The sequence below is a fragment of the Cyprinodon variegatus genome, unplaced genomic scaffold (genome assembly GCF_000732505.1).
Source record: "Cyprinodon variegatus isolate N-32 unplaced genomic scaffold, C_variegatus-1.0 Scaffold7, whole genome shotgun sequence".
In the NCBI taxonomy this organism is placed as follows: domain Eukaryota; kingdom Metazoa; phylum Chordata; class Actinopteri; order Cyprinodontiformes; family Cyprinodontidae; genus Cyprinodon; species Cyprinodon variegatus.
The window spans coordinates 2,931,991-2,947,721 of NW_015150460.1; the positions used below are offsets into that span (position 1 = coordinate 2,931,991).

Genomic DNA, 15,731 nt, shown 5'->3' on the forward strand with positions numbered 1-15,731 from the left:
ACACCAACGTATAAAAATTAACTCAGCTATCTCAACAGAGGAACACAGCCATCTTTGTGGCTTTATAAAAATAAAATCATGCAAAACAACGGATTTAAAAAATGCCTCAGGAAGTTTATCTTAAATTTGAATTAATGACATTTGTGAACCGAAAACACAAAAAAATCTAATAAATATTTAGTTTGTGTTTGCAAAAACCCTGCTTTAGGTGTAGCGAAAAGCTCCACCAGTGAGAGGAGGAGCATTCCACCTCTCAATATAAGCCCTAAAAGCCAAACCGCCCCCCTGGATCTGTCACTGGTCCTCCAGTCTCCCCCCTACTAAGACTTCCAAATCGTGTCCTCATCAGCTGTGGGTAAAGGGGTTCAGAGTTTCTTCAGTTTCATCATCATTATTTCCCTCTTCCTCCTGGACTAAGAGGAACCCAAACGATTTAAACTCGCACCCACCAATTGCATCTACCTGCAGAAACCTCCTGATTCCTTGAAAGTTTTCTCACAAGCCGGCTCAAGATGCCAGAGCCAACAAAGAAAGGTAAGAGTTCTGGTTATAAAAAAAAACAATACGATTTACACCTGCTGGTTTTAACATCACTGATGAAAAGTAATTTCTTAAAGAGAGTAAGGATCTGGGATGCAAATTGAGATTTCTATTAATACACCTTTGACTTAATGAACGGAGACAGTTGCTTCTCCCAGCAGGGGAATCCATCACTTTGCGGCTTGCCTGCCAACTTGTACACAGGAATCTTCAAAGTGACTTTGACAGTGGTATTATATTACTGATGCATGTGTGTCTCTGCCATCTTTGGTGTAAGTAATGATCTGATATCTGAGGATGGACAGTGTTGTTGCACACCAGAGTGATCTGACTGGAGAGAGATATGATGATGGAGAGCGGCGCAGGAATGTAGAGGAACACTCTCAGCCAGACACAAGTGGACCTCTCAGGGAGGATGATGCAATTTGAGATGCCATACAAGGATAAATCTTCTAAATGCTTTCCTGATGACTTGTGTAGCCAAGCAGAAAAGGCCTTTTTTGTCCTTTGAGACCTTCCCCCTTTACATCTAAATTAAACCAACCATAGCATCAGAACCCATCTTTTGTCCCGCCCTCTTGTTGAACCTTTCTTTCGCAACATAAAGTCTGTCATCTGTACCGTCATGTCCATCAACACTGTGTCAGTCATCAAATGATGGTATTATGCCCTGGCTCCTCATTAAGAAATCATCATAGGGTCCAATTTCCACTCAGACAAGCTTGTATAGAAAAAAAAGAATGTAATGTTTAGTCTTTGGGTAAGCGGATGCAAGCTTTTAATAGTGTTAATGTTGATTGGTGGTTCAAAATATTTAACACTGGACATCTATGTATATCTTTTTTTTAAGATTGGGTAGGACGTCTCTGTATTTAATGTTATGAGCACATTTTAAATGGATTTATTTGACCAAAATGTAGCCTAATATGTGTTCAATGTGTATATATCTAAAGTCTGGCTTGATTAAATAATTTGAACAACCAAAACTTAAAAAAAAAGGTTTTAAGACCTTTTCTTTAGCCAACCCAAATATCCAGATTTGCACAAACTTACAATTAAACAGGCAATTCTAACTAATTGACTCTCTGAGTAGTTTAAGTAAATGACAGACCAGAAAGTGTGCTAAATGTAGTCTAAAAACCATTTGACCTTAAGGAGCTTTGTGTAAAATCCTCCCCATTAACGTCTGTCTTATTTAGAGCTATAAAGATTAGATCAATGCGTGACTTTCTTAAGCTAGGAGAGAAAATGTTGAACCCAACTTTTGAGACACTAGCCAATATCCAAACTAATCATCAAGGGAATTAAAGAGATATTCCTTAAAATAAAATTAAAAAAAGAGTGAAGGGAGCCAGTATATATACTGGGATATTTTTGCTCCAGTAAATGATCTTAAGATCTTATTCCAAGCCAAATTTCCTGTGAGCCCAGAATATTTTTTAACTCAGGGTAGAAGCTTTAAGGGAAAATTTTTTGATCCATCATGGTTTGACAAAGACAGCCTAGTTTATTTAAACCTTTCACCCTTTAATTTAACCCTCATCTCTTTAATTAATTATGGTTTAGAAACTGTTGTTCGTAGACTAAAAAATTATTTGTGTACCTTTTTGATGTCCATCTACTCCATAAAGACTACAGATACCCACAAATCTGTGGCACATTAAAGCCATACAGTCTTTCTTAAAATATATACCAAACCAGCAGATAAAAGAGCGTAAAAGTATTGTTCTTCAAATGAACAGCTGAGGAGGAGGAGCAGCAGCCAGGGCTGTTGTTTTAGACACCCAAGTCAACACTAGAAATGGTCGTCCGTGGGTCTCTCGGGAAACAGATTCTTGTCCCTGGAATAGTTCAGAATGAGCACACTTTTAATCCCTGTAGCTTGTTCGGTGCCATCTTAAACTATCACTGCCCAACCCCTCCCCATCTCCCTTTCTGCCACACGCCAAAACAGACATCTCCCTGCCACTTTCAGCTAAAGATGGATCACTAAGAGGTCAGGCACTTCCCCATTAAACGTCGGCAGCCGTGCCCACATGGCCCCTGGGGCTGTCCGCACTGTTTACAACTTCTGAGTGTCAGTTGTGGTAAAACCAATGTCTTCACCTCATGATGTTTATTATATCCAGTCCATCACTCTCTCCCGACTCTGTCTTCTGGTTATGTTGCTTTGTGTTATGGGATATCACATCATTAATCAAACTTGTGGCAAAAAGAGGACGGGCTGTCAGCAGTTAATTATCACCTCAGGGAAGTTCTCATCTACTTACTGTCAGCCAAGATGAAAGGACTCAAAGACTCAGAAAAAAAACAAAGCTAAGAACAAACAGTCTCAATATTAGATCCTCTGTGCCAACATTACAAATGTCTATTGAAGGAAAATATGGAGCTGATAGTGATTTGGCTTTCAATTGAGCCTATATGAGCCGTTCTGTCTGCAGGCTAGCGTGGACAACAGCTGCACATACCTGCAGCTATGTCAGCTGCACTGGGAGCCCTCCGGGGTAAAACAAAACCTTTCCCCACACTCATTATCTCAGCGGTGATGGGGCAGAGCGAGGCGGAGGTTCAGTCTTTGGTAGATGATGTGACCCTGCAGGATTGTGGTCGGGTGGCCAGCAGTGCATTGTTATGGAGTGAGTGTGGAGAATGGTTCATTTTGAGATTGAGAAGATGGCAAAAGAAAGGTTCATTTGAAATGACAACTCACTATCTGTGCAAAATGAAAAAAGTACAAAACTATGTGATTTATTCTATAGATATCACTGCTGGGGTTAGTTTTAATAGAGCCTTTTTTTCCCCGTTAAACTATAAAAAAAAGTTTCCTTTATAACAAAAACTCTATTATGCCGAAGCTAAAATTGTGCTTTAATTCATTATTTAGTTTAAAAGTCAGTCATGTGACCACGAGTTTCCACCAAGAAAGTTTTTTCATTCCAGCACTGATCCCATCTGTCTGGACCTATCCTGTTTCCAATGCCTCTATGGTGAGCTCAGTATTAGTTTTAGTTTATTTCCATTCTTAGGGCCATTTCAAACTAGATTTCCTAAAGTAGTTAGTAACTTTGAGACAAAAAAAGGTTTATTTTTCAAAGCAGGACAGCAAACACGCAAAATCAAAACTCTCACTAGCCATTATATGGATTTAAATGGAAGGAAGCTCTCTCTGTAGATGCAAGTAATGCTCCACCCATGTGAGGTCAACTTCAACGTGAATTTTCAAATTCCAATTGTAACATTGTGAACAAAAGTTCTTGGATTTTTTTCAATCCCACGTATGACTAATTACTTTAACTTTGCTTAAAAACCCTTGGGGTGGTTTATAGGTGGATTGCTGCAAGGTAGCAACCATTTAGACAGTTAATTTACGGTGTAGTAGAGGTTGAGCTGTTTTAGTTGTGGTGTTATTGTTGGATTAATACTGGTAACTAATAGCTTCATTTGCCTTAAGCACCGTAGTTTAAATATCTAGATGTCTAAACCTCCAAACCTCATCTGCCTTAATAGGGGTATTCCTCAGGAGTGATGTGATGAAGCCAGAGCTGAGCCAAGAGGCAAACCTCTCATGTTACTAGTCATTCTACATTTAGGCTAACTTTTGGCCATTAGATACGGATCATGATCGAAATAACAAAATCCCTGATTTAAGCAACTGGAATAGACTTCCTCCAGATACTAGCCAGGCTCAGCTTAGAGATGGGGTGTTGAGCTCTATCATCTGAAGGGGCTCAGAGAGAGCCGCTGTTCCTCTGAATCATTCAAGACGGGCATCTTAGGATGTGTTTAGACGGCTCCACTTAGAGCTACTCCAGGCACCTTCAACATGGCAGAGACTGATGGTGTCTGAGCAGACCCAGATTTCTTGAAGGACTATGAATCCCTTTTTAGCATTGAAATTTATTGCAATCCTAAGCATGACCTGAACAAAAACATTGAAGTTTCTTAAAATAGCCAAGAGCTACAGTAGCATAAGCTTTCATGCCACCTTAGAAACGAGTGAAACATCTAACATTTTATTTATTTTATTACTTTTGTTTTATTGTTTCATTTTCCATCATAAAAGCATGAACACTGGCAACCAGAGGCCAGCCAGGCAAGTTTGTTTGACTGAAAATATTATTGAAATCAGTTCAAGTAAGATAGACAACAGAGGCTGAAACAGGGCTTACTATCTTTTTGTATTTCTGGCTAATTTGGCTCCCAATATCAGTCTAAAAAGGTCCAAACAAGTCAGAGGGCATAAAAATGAAGAATTAGGAACGTTTATTTGATGATTAGTTGAGTCAGCATTGTTTCCAACCATTAGACGCCATTTATCCAGCACATTCTGTACATTAACCCCTCTTTGATACCTGTTCACCTCCAAACTGTATATTGTGTTTATTTTATTCCCTTTGCTTTGCATTACAGACATTACACAAGGCATCTTACAGTGTTGTATGACGTTGTTTTGTTTGTCTTTCTGCAGACGAGATGCCAAATGGTCAGCCAGAAGGTGAGTTCATATCTTATCTCCCAGTCACCTTACAGTCTATCAAACAAATTAGAGCTGGCTGAGCAATCTTCTAAAATGTTTAAAAACTGAACTTTGCCCAAAACTAGAAAGAGAATCAATATCCTGACTAAAACAGGATGTATCTGTTGAAGTTTGCACTCCCTACATGCTAGCACAGACCTGCTTGGACAGAAAGGATTACATCTGACAATAAAAAGTGGTGTAAAAGTGCCAACACTGACACATTGGAGTGTAAATGTGGAGCCAATAGACAGCAGTATGGAGTTGCTGCTGCTCTCTGGATTTCTCTGTGACGAGGCTGTCAGCATGTCATGCATTCCTCTCCCCGACCAGCTGATCCCCCTTTGTTGATTCAGCTGACAGCCCTGTCATCCCATGTGAGCATGTTGCTGGCATTTAACAGGCTTTTAGCGGGGACTGGGGGTTTGACCTTGGAGGAATAGCATCTTGGGGCTCTAGCATGGTCGAGGGGAAAGAGCTCATCTTTTTAGGATTTTACTAAAAATAATCCAGGGGACAGTGCAGAAAAATAATTCTTCTCACTCATAATACTTAGTAGCATAACAGTTAAGTAAAACGTTAATGTTAATGGATAGATTTACTCAGTCTGCAAAATATGCAATACCTTTCTCAGATTTAGATCTGGACTTTGACTAGGCCATTTTTCACATGAATAGGTTTTAATGTTGGATAGTCATTTGAATCCCTGTACCTGCTAAAGAAAATAATTCTTACAGCATTATACTGCCACCACTATGTTTAACCATGGAGATTGGGTGTGATATGCACCATCACTTTTTTGCTGATAAGCTAAAAAAATCTTTAAGTCTAGTACATGATTGGCGGCAAACATAAACCCTTTTTAATGGGTCTCTTCCTGCTGCTCCTTCTTAAAGTCCAGATTTGTGGAGAGACGTCCAATCATATTATGTGGCTCAGAGCAGCTCCTCCAGAGTCACCATGGGCCTGTTTGGGTTCTATTCATGTTACAGCTCATTCTTTCTGGCTTCTCCTCCACAATTTTAGCCCTGAATGTTTATTTAGTCCCTTGGTCTATGATACGTTATATTGAGCTAATTACTAAGGTTGCAATGAGTTAAACACCAGTGTGACCTACATGTGAGATATATGAATAAACTGAAAGCAGTGAATGGTCCATTTAATGTCTTCTTGCTAACAATGCCGTTACTTCAGGTCAAATACATTCATGTTTACAGCTAGAACTTAACAAATGGCAAAAAATATTTGCAAGGCACTTGAGTTATCAACTCTACAAAATCAAAAACAGGAAGTAATTAACAACACAATACATTTATAAACTGTCCCATAAGGTACGGATGAATACTTCTGTGTATATCCTGTATGTAAATAATCTGTGAGATCAGTGAAGAATAAGAAATATGGTGTGGTGAAGGTAGGTAGGCAGGTAAAGATGTGTTTCTTTGTATGCCTGTTTGTTTTGGCGTCTATGAGTGGGTGAATGAGTGCAGATGTTAAAGCTGTGTTACCCATTTAAAGCAGTTGCTCCATCCATCAATATATTTGTCACATACTCAGAAAGTGTTGCACCAGACAGTAACGGTGCTCCAACCCTACCTGAGATATCTCTGGAGGTTTCCCCCCCACCAGGTGGGTAATGTTGCCACCTCACCGTTCATTTCATCCCCCTCCCCACCACATACCGTGTTGCACCCCTTGCACATCCCACTTACATCACTTGTTGTTGTTGTGCCTCACCTTATTTTTATTCCTTATTTCACTTCAAAGGGCTGAATCTGCACTTTTCTTGCACTGTATGTCACACAAAAACTTGGTTTAGGTAGTGTAGATCAATCAGATCCAGGTGCATGTGCTCCTCTAACTGGGAGATGATGCTTTTACTAACTGAGGCTGTGTCTGTTCCTGTATTGTGATGTCATATAGAGTCATCATATAGGAGGCTTAAAAAGATTGGACACCTGAGAAAATCTCAATTTTGCTATAAGATGATAATTTAAGTAAATCCTTGCCCCTTTGATCACTCTACGGTACAAATATGCAAAGACCGGAGAGATAATGCTTTAAAATTCAGGTCAGAGATTGACTATCCATTTTAGCCAAACAGCAATGCAATTGGCAAATGTTAATATAATAAAAAAATATATATATATAAAAGGACAAAAAGCATAACTCGAACTCAGGCAATCAATTTACCATTGAGTCTGTCTGGTCTTCAGCTGTTTGTACCAACCTTGCCTGAACAAGTGCCGTCTTGTCAGGCTGCTGGTGTTTGTGCTATGTGCTTGCTGCTCCAGCCTGGCACTTTGTCTGCTATACAGAGTCGGTAGAAGAGGGGAAAGAGCCAGTAGAGACTGATGGGAAGAAACCAGAGCCCACAGGTTCTGAGCCATTACAGGCTGAGGTGGCTCAGGAGCAGAAGCCTGTCCACAATGGTTCAAATCAACCAGAACCTAGTGGGGTTGGGGTAAATGAGCAAGCAGAGACCTCTAAACCTGCTGTAAAGAAAGAGGGCCCTTGCTCTCCCCCACCGCCTGGTAAGTATGCTGCTTTAATGTGATTCATTCCCAGGTCTCTCTATCTCAGGGAAAGTGCATGTATTCACCCCTCCAGTCTACAGACCAAATGCAACTAAAATTGGCCAGATACCTTACAAAAGGAAACTGCCATATCCAAGCAGCTGCCTTTTTTAAAAAGTACTCAATGTAATCCTTCATTTGCACTTGGGTAAAAGCTTTTTACCTGGTAGGCATGCCAAGGACTTTACTCTTACTGTGTGACAGGAGCTGTGCATTACAACTAATCCGGACTGTGTTTATTGGCATGCAGGCATCCAGAATAGAAAAGAAAGGCCATACAGTGCAATTTCTTTAAGCTAAATTAAATTAATCTTAGTGTTTTATCCTGAAATTTCTGTATCTATCCGCTGTACCTAAAGAGTACAGCGGAAAAAAATGCTGATTATTAGGTTTTCCTTTAGAAAGTCACTGACAGCAGCACCCACATGTACAGTTAGTCAAACATTGTTGTAGTTGCTGGAAGGAAAACATTAGGTAGATAAGGGTACACAAAGTACGTTTACCACTGCACACTATTAAGGATTGTGAAGAAAATTCCATTTAAGAGTTTCATTGACTGATGTTTTAGAGAACCATGTCATCTACTGTTGAGCTTTTTTTTTGTCTTAAGCCAGCCCAATAAATATTTTAGAACATGTGATGCTTTCATCTGCAGATAAACTTTATAGAGATGCTGATTTGTATTTTCCAGAAGAACTTGACATCTAACCACCCAGTCCAAAATACCAATACCTGCTTTAATGGCCATCATACAACGTTGCTTGATTGCAAACTCTCCGGATCTAAACCGCAGATATAACCGACAGCCTGTTCTCAAAAGGAAAAGAGAAACAATTAAACCAACCTTCATTAATTAAACCCTAAATTAAGAAACAGACAAATCATCTTCGTGCGACACTTAATTGATCCCAATAGGACGACTAAGTTTGTACTCGGTGTAGAGTACAAACCGACAGTTCTTGGTGGGACCACATTTCAAAAAGAGAAAATCAAAAATCCTTATATAATTTAGTGACATGAGCAAAATTGATCGCAAGATATTCTGACCCAGCATAGAAACATCCCAATATGTAAAAACATTTCCTTTCAAACCCTGATTTTTATAAGCGTAACAACGTAAATGCTGACACTTTGTCAAATCATCAAAAAGGAACCTCCCTATTCCTTTCAACCCCTTAAAAAATACCTGAATTCATTCAGGTTTTTTTTTTATAAAAGGTTCTGAGGATAAGATTGAAATGAAAAATTAAACTTTGGACTTGATTTGCAACAACGATAATTCAATCAGTTGGCATTTTGATAATGGACTGAAAACAAAACAATCTTGTTATGATCGGATTAAGTTGGTTTGAACTTAATGAGAAGACATTTAACTTTATTTGCCATTGGAGATTTGTCTTTTTATGTTTTCTTAGTAGTATATTTATAGCAATTATCTGTTTAGGTTAAGTACCAGGATGTTTTAGAATGTGATTAACTGTATATTTGTCCACTATTGATTGCTTTAAGGTTAAAATATGTATATGTCCACTTTGAGGATGAAATTTGCGTTCCTTCTGCTGCTCTAAGACTTGTACCACTGTATCAAAGCTAAGCTATAGAGATGTGGCGTTCCAATTCATTACTCCAAGATAGGAAAGCCAAGGCTTTATTTAAGTGTCTGTTCAGTTTCCTTGTTTTTTTAATTTCTGAGTACGTTAATGGTCTAATTTGTGATCATAGCCTGTTAGAACTGGGTTTATTAAGTGGCTTAATCTATATGTAACATTATTATTGAAGGAAATGATAACTCTGCAGCATCAATAGGAGCCCTAATTATAAAACCATCTCCTCTAAGTTAACAACTAAAACCAGATATTTAAATACAAAGAGCGAAAAGACTCCTAATAGCTCACGTTCACTGAATCTGGCAAAACTTTTTCTTTAAACCCAAAATGATTTCTCTAATTATTTATTTTATTATATTTATTTTTTATTATTTCTTGAAATTCAGAAGCTGACATAAAACGAAGCTTGATTTATAATGTTGCGTTTCAAACATAGACTGTTTTAATGCTATGTTTGAAAACATTTCAACTACAAAAAACAATTAGATACTCTGAGAAAAAAATAACTCAGTTGTTCTACTTGGAATATCTCAAGTAATTTTTTTAATTTTAACCTAAACGAATACCTAAGATATTTTGGTTTAGAGCAGCTTGGTATTTTCAACATTAACTTTGTTTTTTTCCCCACAGAAGATGGAAATTCAGTGAAGAAACTCTCAATTGATCTGCCTAGTAAGAGCCTTTGGTTAAAACCCAGCATTGTCTAAGTCCCTCTTACCAAACTAGTCTAGTCTAATTCAACTCGACTAAAAGAAAGAAACATGCTTGAGACATGTTTGGTTTTGGATATCTTCTGTGTTTGGAAATTCAGTTTTATATACTATATAAATTCCCTTTCTAACCTATTAATACAAACTAAAGTGTCTTTTTAAATCTAAATCAACAATTGTTAAGTATTGCATTCAAATCCTAAATAATAGAAAATTTCATAGAAAGCTCCTCGACGTTATGACACAAAAACTGCAAACACTGCATAAATATCTATCTCCAAATTGTGGAATCTTTCCTTTCCTGCGTGCATGTCTAACTGCTCGTAGCCCTCGGATTTCATCACTGCGTGCTTGTTTCGCACACTTTACAGAGCTATTTCTTAAAACATACTGTAAATGTCTTTCTTTGTTTAGATGATAGTGCCCCTGAGGCAACCAAGGGGAGGAAAGACTCAGGTAAAAAAAAAAAATAGTTAAACCAAATCTCTTTGCTGTTTATCTAATGCAGGTTTTAATTATTAAGCGGGAAAAATACAAACCTACAAGACCCTAAGTTAAAAACTGACTGCCCTCTAAACCTCTAACTGCTTGGGCCATCCTTGGCAGCAACAACTGCAGTCAAGCATTTGCAATAATCTGCAAGAGTCTTTGGCATCGCTGTGGAAGAATTTTGACCCACTCAGCTTTGCAGAATTGCTCATTTGAAACCTAGTTGTTTTAAATAAGCAATCTTCAGTTGTTGGGAAGTTACTTGTAACTTCTATAGATTACCATGTTAAGAGTAACTAATAATTAAGAGTAACCTGTTCCCTGAAAATAACCACTGCCTTCTGGAAAGGAATCTGTAAGCAGAGAAGTACTCTGTAAGTTCGGAGAAAGCATCACCTGTATTATATAACTTCTAAAATGTCACCATTTTCATCCCAGTATGAGATGGATGACAATAAGCAGTGAGAAGTTTACAGATATTTAAGTTAGAGGATAGTAGAAGTAGGTCAACAATTTTACAACAGGGTCCTATAACAAAGTTTAATAAATCAATAATGTTAACAGCAGGATTTGCCGGCATTTTGATTTTGTGATTTTAGAAGATCCATAAAGACATAAAATTCCAATTCATTTACTGTCACACCTGATGTTTACACCATTTTTAATGCTTTACATGCTGTGATGACCTAAAAATGTCTGCTGCTGTATGAGGCGTGAATGTTGAAAGTGACGTAAAGTGTCTGTTGTCTTTTAGTTGTTTCTTTTCTCTCTGTTAAACTATGTTCAAATAAACTTTTCGCAAAACCAAAGGTGGGTGTCGTGATCTTTTACTGTTTTATTCTTACAAAGCGGCAGACGACATATCTGAGTTATAGATTTTGCCTTTCCTTATTGATCAGTGTGGTCTCTGGGAGAGGGTCAGAACCCAGAGGATGTGGACAAACCGATCGACAACCCGCCATTGTCTACGCTGTTGATTGAGAGCCCCCAGAGTGGAACTGTCACTGTAGGTGAGTGAGAAAAAAACCCAGACCCTTATCCTAAATAAGCGGTAAAAAGCTTTGTATATGCATAAGTTAAACAGACTAGGTAAACAGTTTACATGAATTGCCAGGAATGTTAGCCACCAATCATATTATCTGGAAAATGGTACAAGAAGTACAATTAATTAAGCAGATCTTCTAAATCTTTTCAAATTACCAACAAAAACAATTACCAACAGTGGCCAAACTGCCCTTCTAAAGAACAGGTAATTTAGCACCAGACTCTATGAGCTGCTGAGAATAATGTGAAGCATTTTTATCCACCTGGTTTTGAGCCGATTTGGCATATTTGTAAATATTTTATGCTACCAGGTTATTTCAGGATGTCAGTAATTGGTCACATTCTATAGTCAATAAATTAACGAGAACACAAGAGGCCAAAAAGCTCCTTCAGTGAAAGACTGCTGCACCTTAAATGCACCACTGAGCGTTATTACAGATCCTTCCTCCCTGTAGCTGTAAGACTTTATACCCATCAATGTTCCCAACAGCTGCAATCAGTCGTTACATTGATGCTTATTATTTACAGTTTCACTCTTAGTCATTAAAATAACTTGCTGCTATTATTTTTTTTGCACATCTCTAGTGTTGCTATTTTTCACATATCCATTACTTTAAAAATGTCAACAGCTGTTATTGATTTTTTATCTTCCAGATACAGAGTATTTATATTTTAAAGCACTGTACAGTACAATACTTTATTTGTTTTATTTTACTATCTGTTATTTTCATACACTCTCTAAGGTGCATCTCGTGTCACCACGTCTACTATAACCTTTTGCTGCCTTTAAACCCCACAATTTCCCCATTGTGGGACAATAAAAGGATTTTCTATTCTAATCTATTCTAAAAAAACAAAAAACAAACCTAAGGTTTCCAACTAGTAAAAAAATATCAATTCTGAAATATCATCAATAGTCTGAAAATGAATTTTTATTATCAGCACAGCTGATCCTCACATTCCACATCCTCCGTAACTTTTCCTCTAGAGGCCTCCATCCCAAAGCAACGCCTACAGCTTCCACAGTAACTCTAAACTTGCTCCGCTCTGAGTTCCTTGTAGCTTAGCGAAAGCGTGCACAATATTATATGAATACCTGTTAATACAAAGAAACATAATACGAAATAACAAACGCTTAATTTAGTATTACATCATTAAAACTTAGCATCGGTATCCAAAAACAGGAAATATCGGCCTAAATGCTTTCTCTTTGATGTGTGACTTTGTAATGAGCAGCTCTCATGGAAGATGGACATTTTGAAGCCTTTCAAAATAAAATAAGTATTTTAATCAAGATGGCAAATCTGCTTCCTTCTACAGTATAGTGAAGTACCAGTAGTTTGCATCCAATAATTCAATAAAACAGTCTTCTTCGTCTTCTAAAAATGTTTTTATTTGTAGTTACCGATTTGTCCTTATTTTACTTTGACAAACCTGATAATGTTAATGTTCTTTCTCCTGTTTGGTATGAATGAACTTGTGAAATCCTTGATAGCAGAGGTGTCAAGTAAAGAAGTACAAATACTTTGTTAATGTATTTAAGTACACTTTTTAGGTATCTATACTTTACTCCATTACTTATTTTTCTTCCTACTTCTGACTTCTACACATTATATTTTCACACAAGCATCTAAACTTTCTATTCCTTACATTTTTAATACAAATCTTACTCGTTACTCTTGGCTTCGGTTTTATGTTTATAAATATTTATTTCACATCATGTGCTCCATCCAATGCAGATCATTTGCTCCATCCACATCTAGTGAAAACTACTGTAATTGGATGAGTCATATAACGCAAATGCTCATTGATTGGCTCTTCGTCAAATTTGTGCCAAAGGAAATCATCAGAAGCAAGCACGTTTTCTTCAAACTGCAAAAGCGAATTGCCTATGCCATGCTACAATTTCGGATTCAGAAAAGGAAATGTCTCAAGGTTGGACACAGGCGAGAGCGTATCGGGAGACGGAGACCAATAACACCTCCCTCATCCTCGGCCCTATCTCAAAGAATTTTTCAAAATTGTCGAAAAATTAAGCTTTAAAATTCATATAGTGGCATCTGGTTAATTTTGTTAAAAGTTATTTTATACTTTTTATACTTTAAGTAGTTTTTGGAGTGGATACTTTTTCACTTTTATTTGAGTAAAGAGGTCAAGTTGATACTTCAACTTTTACCAGATTGTTTTTAAAATGCAGTATCTATAGTTCTACTTAAGTAACAAATGTGTGTACTTTTGACACAACTGGTTGATTGAGAAGGATGGAGACCACGTACATGGAAGGCAATGTTCAGAGAAATCACAGGCAACGTGGAATGATTCTCATTAATTAGCAGAGAAGTTACGCAGGATGTGGAATTTCGGTATGAGAGGGCGACCCTCAACACTACCTGTAAACATGGTTAAATCTGTCCCTAGGGTACAAGAGAGTCAAAAACCTAAGAAATAATCAGTGTACTTTTGCTTTGTTTTAGGGGGTGACATCACGTTTGTAGCCAAGGTGGAAGCCAAAGATCTTCTCCGTAAACCTACTGTTAAGTGGTTTAAAGGGAAATGGATGGATCTGGCAAGCAAGACCGGAAAACATCTACAACTCAAGGAGACATTCGACCGACAAACCAAGGTAAAGGGGCCAAAAACTCCCACATCCTCCCTCAACAAGTTCTCCAACAGCACTGCTGTTCACAAACCCCGGTTCATCACCCTTCTTGCAGATCCACACATTTGAGATGCACATCATCAAGGCTAAAGACAACTATGCTGGAAATTATAGGTGTGAGGTGACCTACAAGGACAAGTTTGACAGCTGTTCCTTTGATTTAGAAGTGAAAGGTCAGTCACAACCTGATATGATCACATTAGTTCCTAATGGAAACAGACGGGCATTTATGTCTCTGATTCTGCTGTTTTACAGAAGTTGAAAGCTCACAGGCTATTGATATTCGATCAGCGTTCAAAAGAAGGTAAAACAAAATGACTGAGGAAACAGCAGGAACAACCACCATATTTATAGCAGCTAATTGTTTTTAGAAGATATTTCAAAACACATGTTTAGATTAAAAAAATGCTTTAATTCCTCAGTAATAAGAAAAATAAGAAATTGTACTCTACGCTGTGGAGAGTATGAACATTTCTCCATCAAGTAATACTACTAAATACAATTTTACAAGATATTTGTAAAGTCATTAACCTTTCCAAAAGGTTATTACAAATCAATTGCTTGATTGAATGTGTAAATAAAGGCCAACTCTTGCTTAAATCTAGATATGAACAATGTAAAGCAATGCAAAGCATCCCAGTTCCACTGTAGTACTACAATGCTGTTATTCAGTAATGTTGCTCAACATTGCAGAAACATTGTAGCAAAACTGGTTGGGACCAATCCTGATGTGTGCTACACAAACAAATTTGTTTTAAGCTTTTGTCCATACAAAGAAAACAAAAGAGGTTTCATTGTAAGCACCAATCGTGAGCTAGCCTGGAGCTAACTCATCGATTGACATCAGAGCTTTTGCTTTGTGTTGCTCTTTTATCATTGTTTTCTAGTACTGGTAACAACTGCAAGTCTAATTAAATGTTTGGTGATTTCTCCTTGTTAACAACAGCAGTGAAGGACAAGAAGATGCAGGAGAGCTTGACTTTAGTGGTCTCCTTAAGCATAGGTGAGAATCACATCCTGATTCTGAGTGTGTCCTTGTCATACTTTTTTTTGGATGTGCTTCTTTCTCTTTCCTATCGCAACATATGTTAAGAATGTAAGACGCTTTTTAGAACGGTAATTTAACTCTGGGGCTTTTAATTTGTAATAATTATATTATTTTTAACACACATAGGGTGTTATTTTTATATATTTTATGTTTTACTTAATTAAAGTATGTGTCGAAAATATTAGAACAGCTAAAAATAAAGTCTGTGCGTAAATTAAAATAGCTGAATTTAAATAATGAGTTGTGAAAACGTAATGTCTATTTTAGTCTACATGTTGACAATAAAATTAATTGAAAGGCTTAAAAATAAAATTAAAATATAAACTTACTTGGATGGTTTATTATTACTCCATTTAAACTACCCTTGAAAAACCGTGCCGAGACCAGTCCGAGCTCAGTAACTGAGATAACTTATCGTGTGTAAATGGAAAGCAAACTGAACTGATTCGAGCTAGACACAACCGGACCGAGCTAACTAGTTCCAGAGGTGGACTCTGCTCCGTTTTTCCCTGGCTCGGTTCTCTGATAACAAAAGGGCATGA

At 37.5% G+C, this 15,731-nt stretch overlaps 1 protein-coding gene across 13 annotated transcripts in view; it reads left to right on the forward strand.

Moving 5' to 3' along the window:
- The first annotated feature begins 291 nt into the window (after nucleotides 1–291).
- Nucleotides 292–15,731, forward strand: part of mybpc1 (myosin binding protein C, slow type) — a 44,796-nt gene continuing 29,356 nt past the window's right edge. For 5 of the 13 annotated variants that reach the window (XM_015375990.1, XM_015375962.1, XM_015375979.1 and 2 more), the window contains exons 1-11: nucleotides 292–534; nucleotides 5,009–5,035; nucleotides 6,614–6,685; nucleotides 7,375–7,590; nucleotides 9,870–9,911; nucleotides 10,364–10,405; nucleotides 11,338–11,448; nucleotides 13,957–14,105; nucleotides 14,197–14,314; nucleotides 14,397–14,445; nucleotides 15,088–15,144. In XM_015375990.1, the coding sequence (XP_015231476.1) occupies nucleotides 513–534; nucleotides 5,009–5,035; nucleotides 6,614–6,685; nucleotides 7,375–7,590; nucleotides 9,870–9,911; nucleotides 10,364–10,405; nucleotides 11,338–11,448; nucleotides 13,957–14,105; nucleotides 14,197–14,314; nucleotides 14,397–14,445; nucleotides 15,088–15,144 (905 nt within the window). In that variant the 5' untranslated portion in view covers nucleotides 292–512. The remainder of the gene's footprint in view (nucleotides 535–5,008; nucleotides 5,036–6,613; nucleotides 6,686–7,374; nucleotides 7,591–9,869; nucleotides 9,912–10,363; nucleotides 10,406–11,337; nucleotides 11,449–13,956; nucleotides 14,106–14,196; nucleotides 14,315–14,396; nucleotides 14,446–15,087; nucleotides 15,145–15,731) is intronic. The other 8 variants (XM_015376035.1, XM_015376059.1, XM_015376018.1 and 5 more) reach the window with 7 other exon arrangements.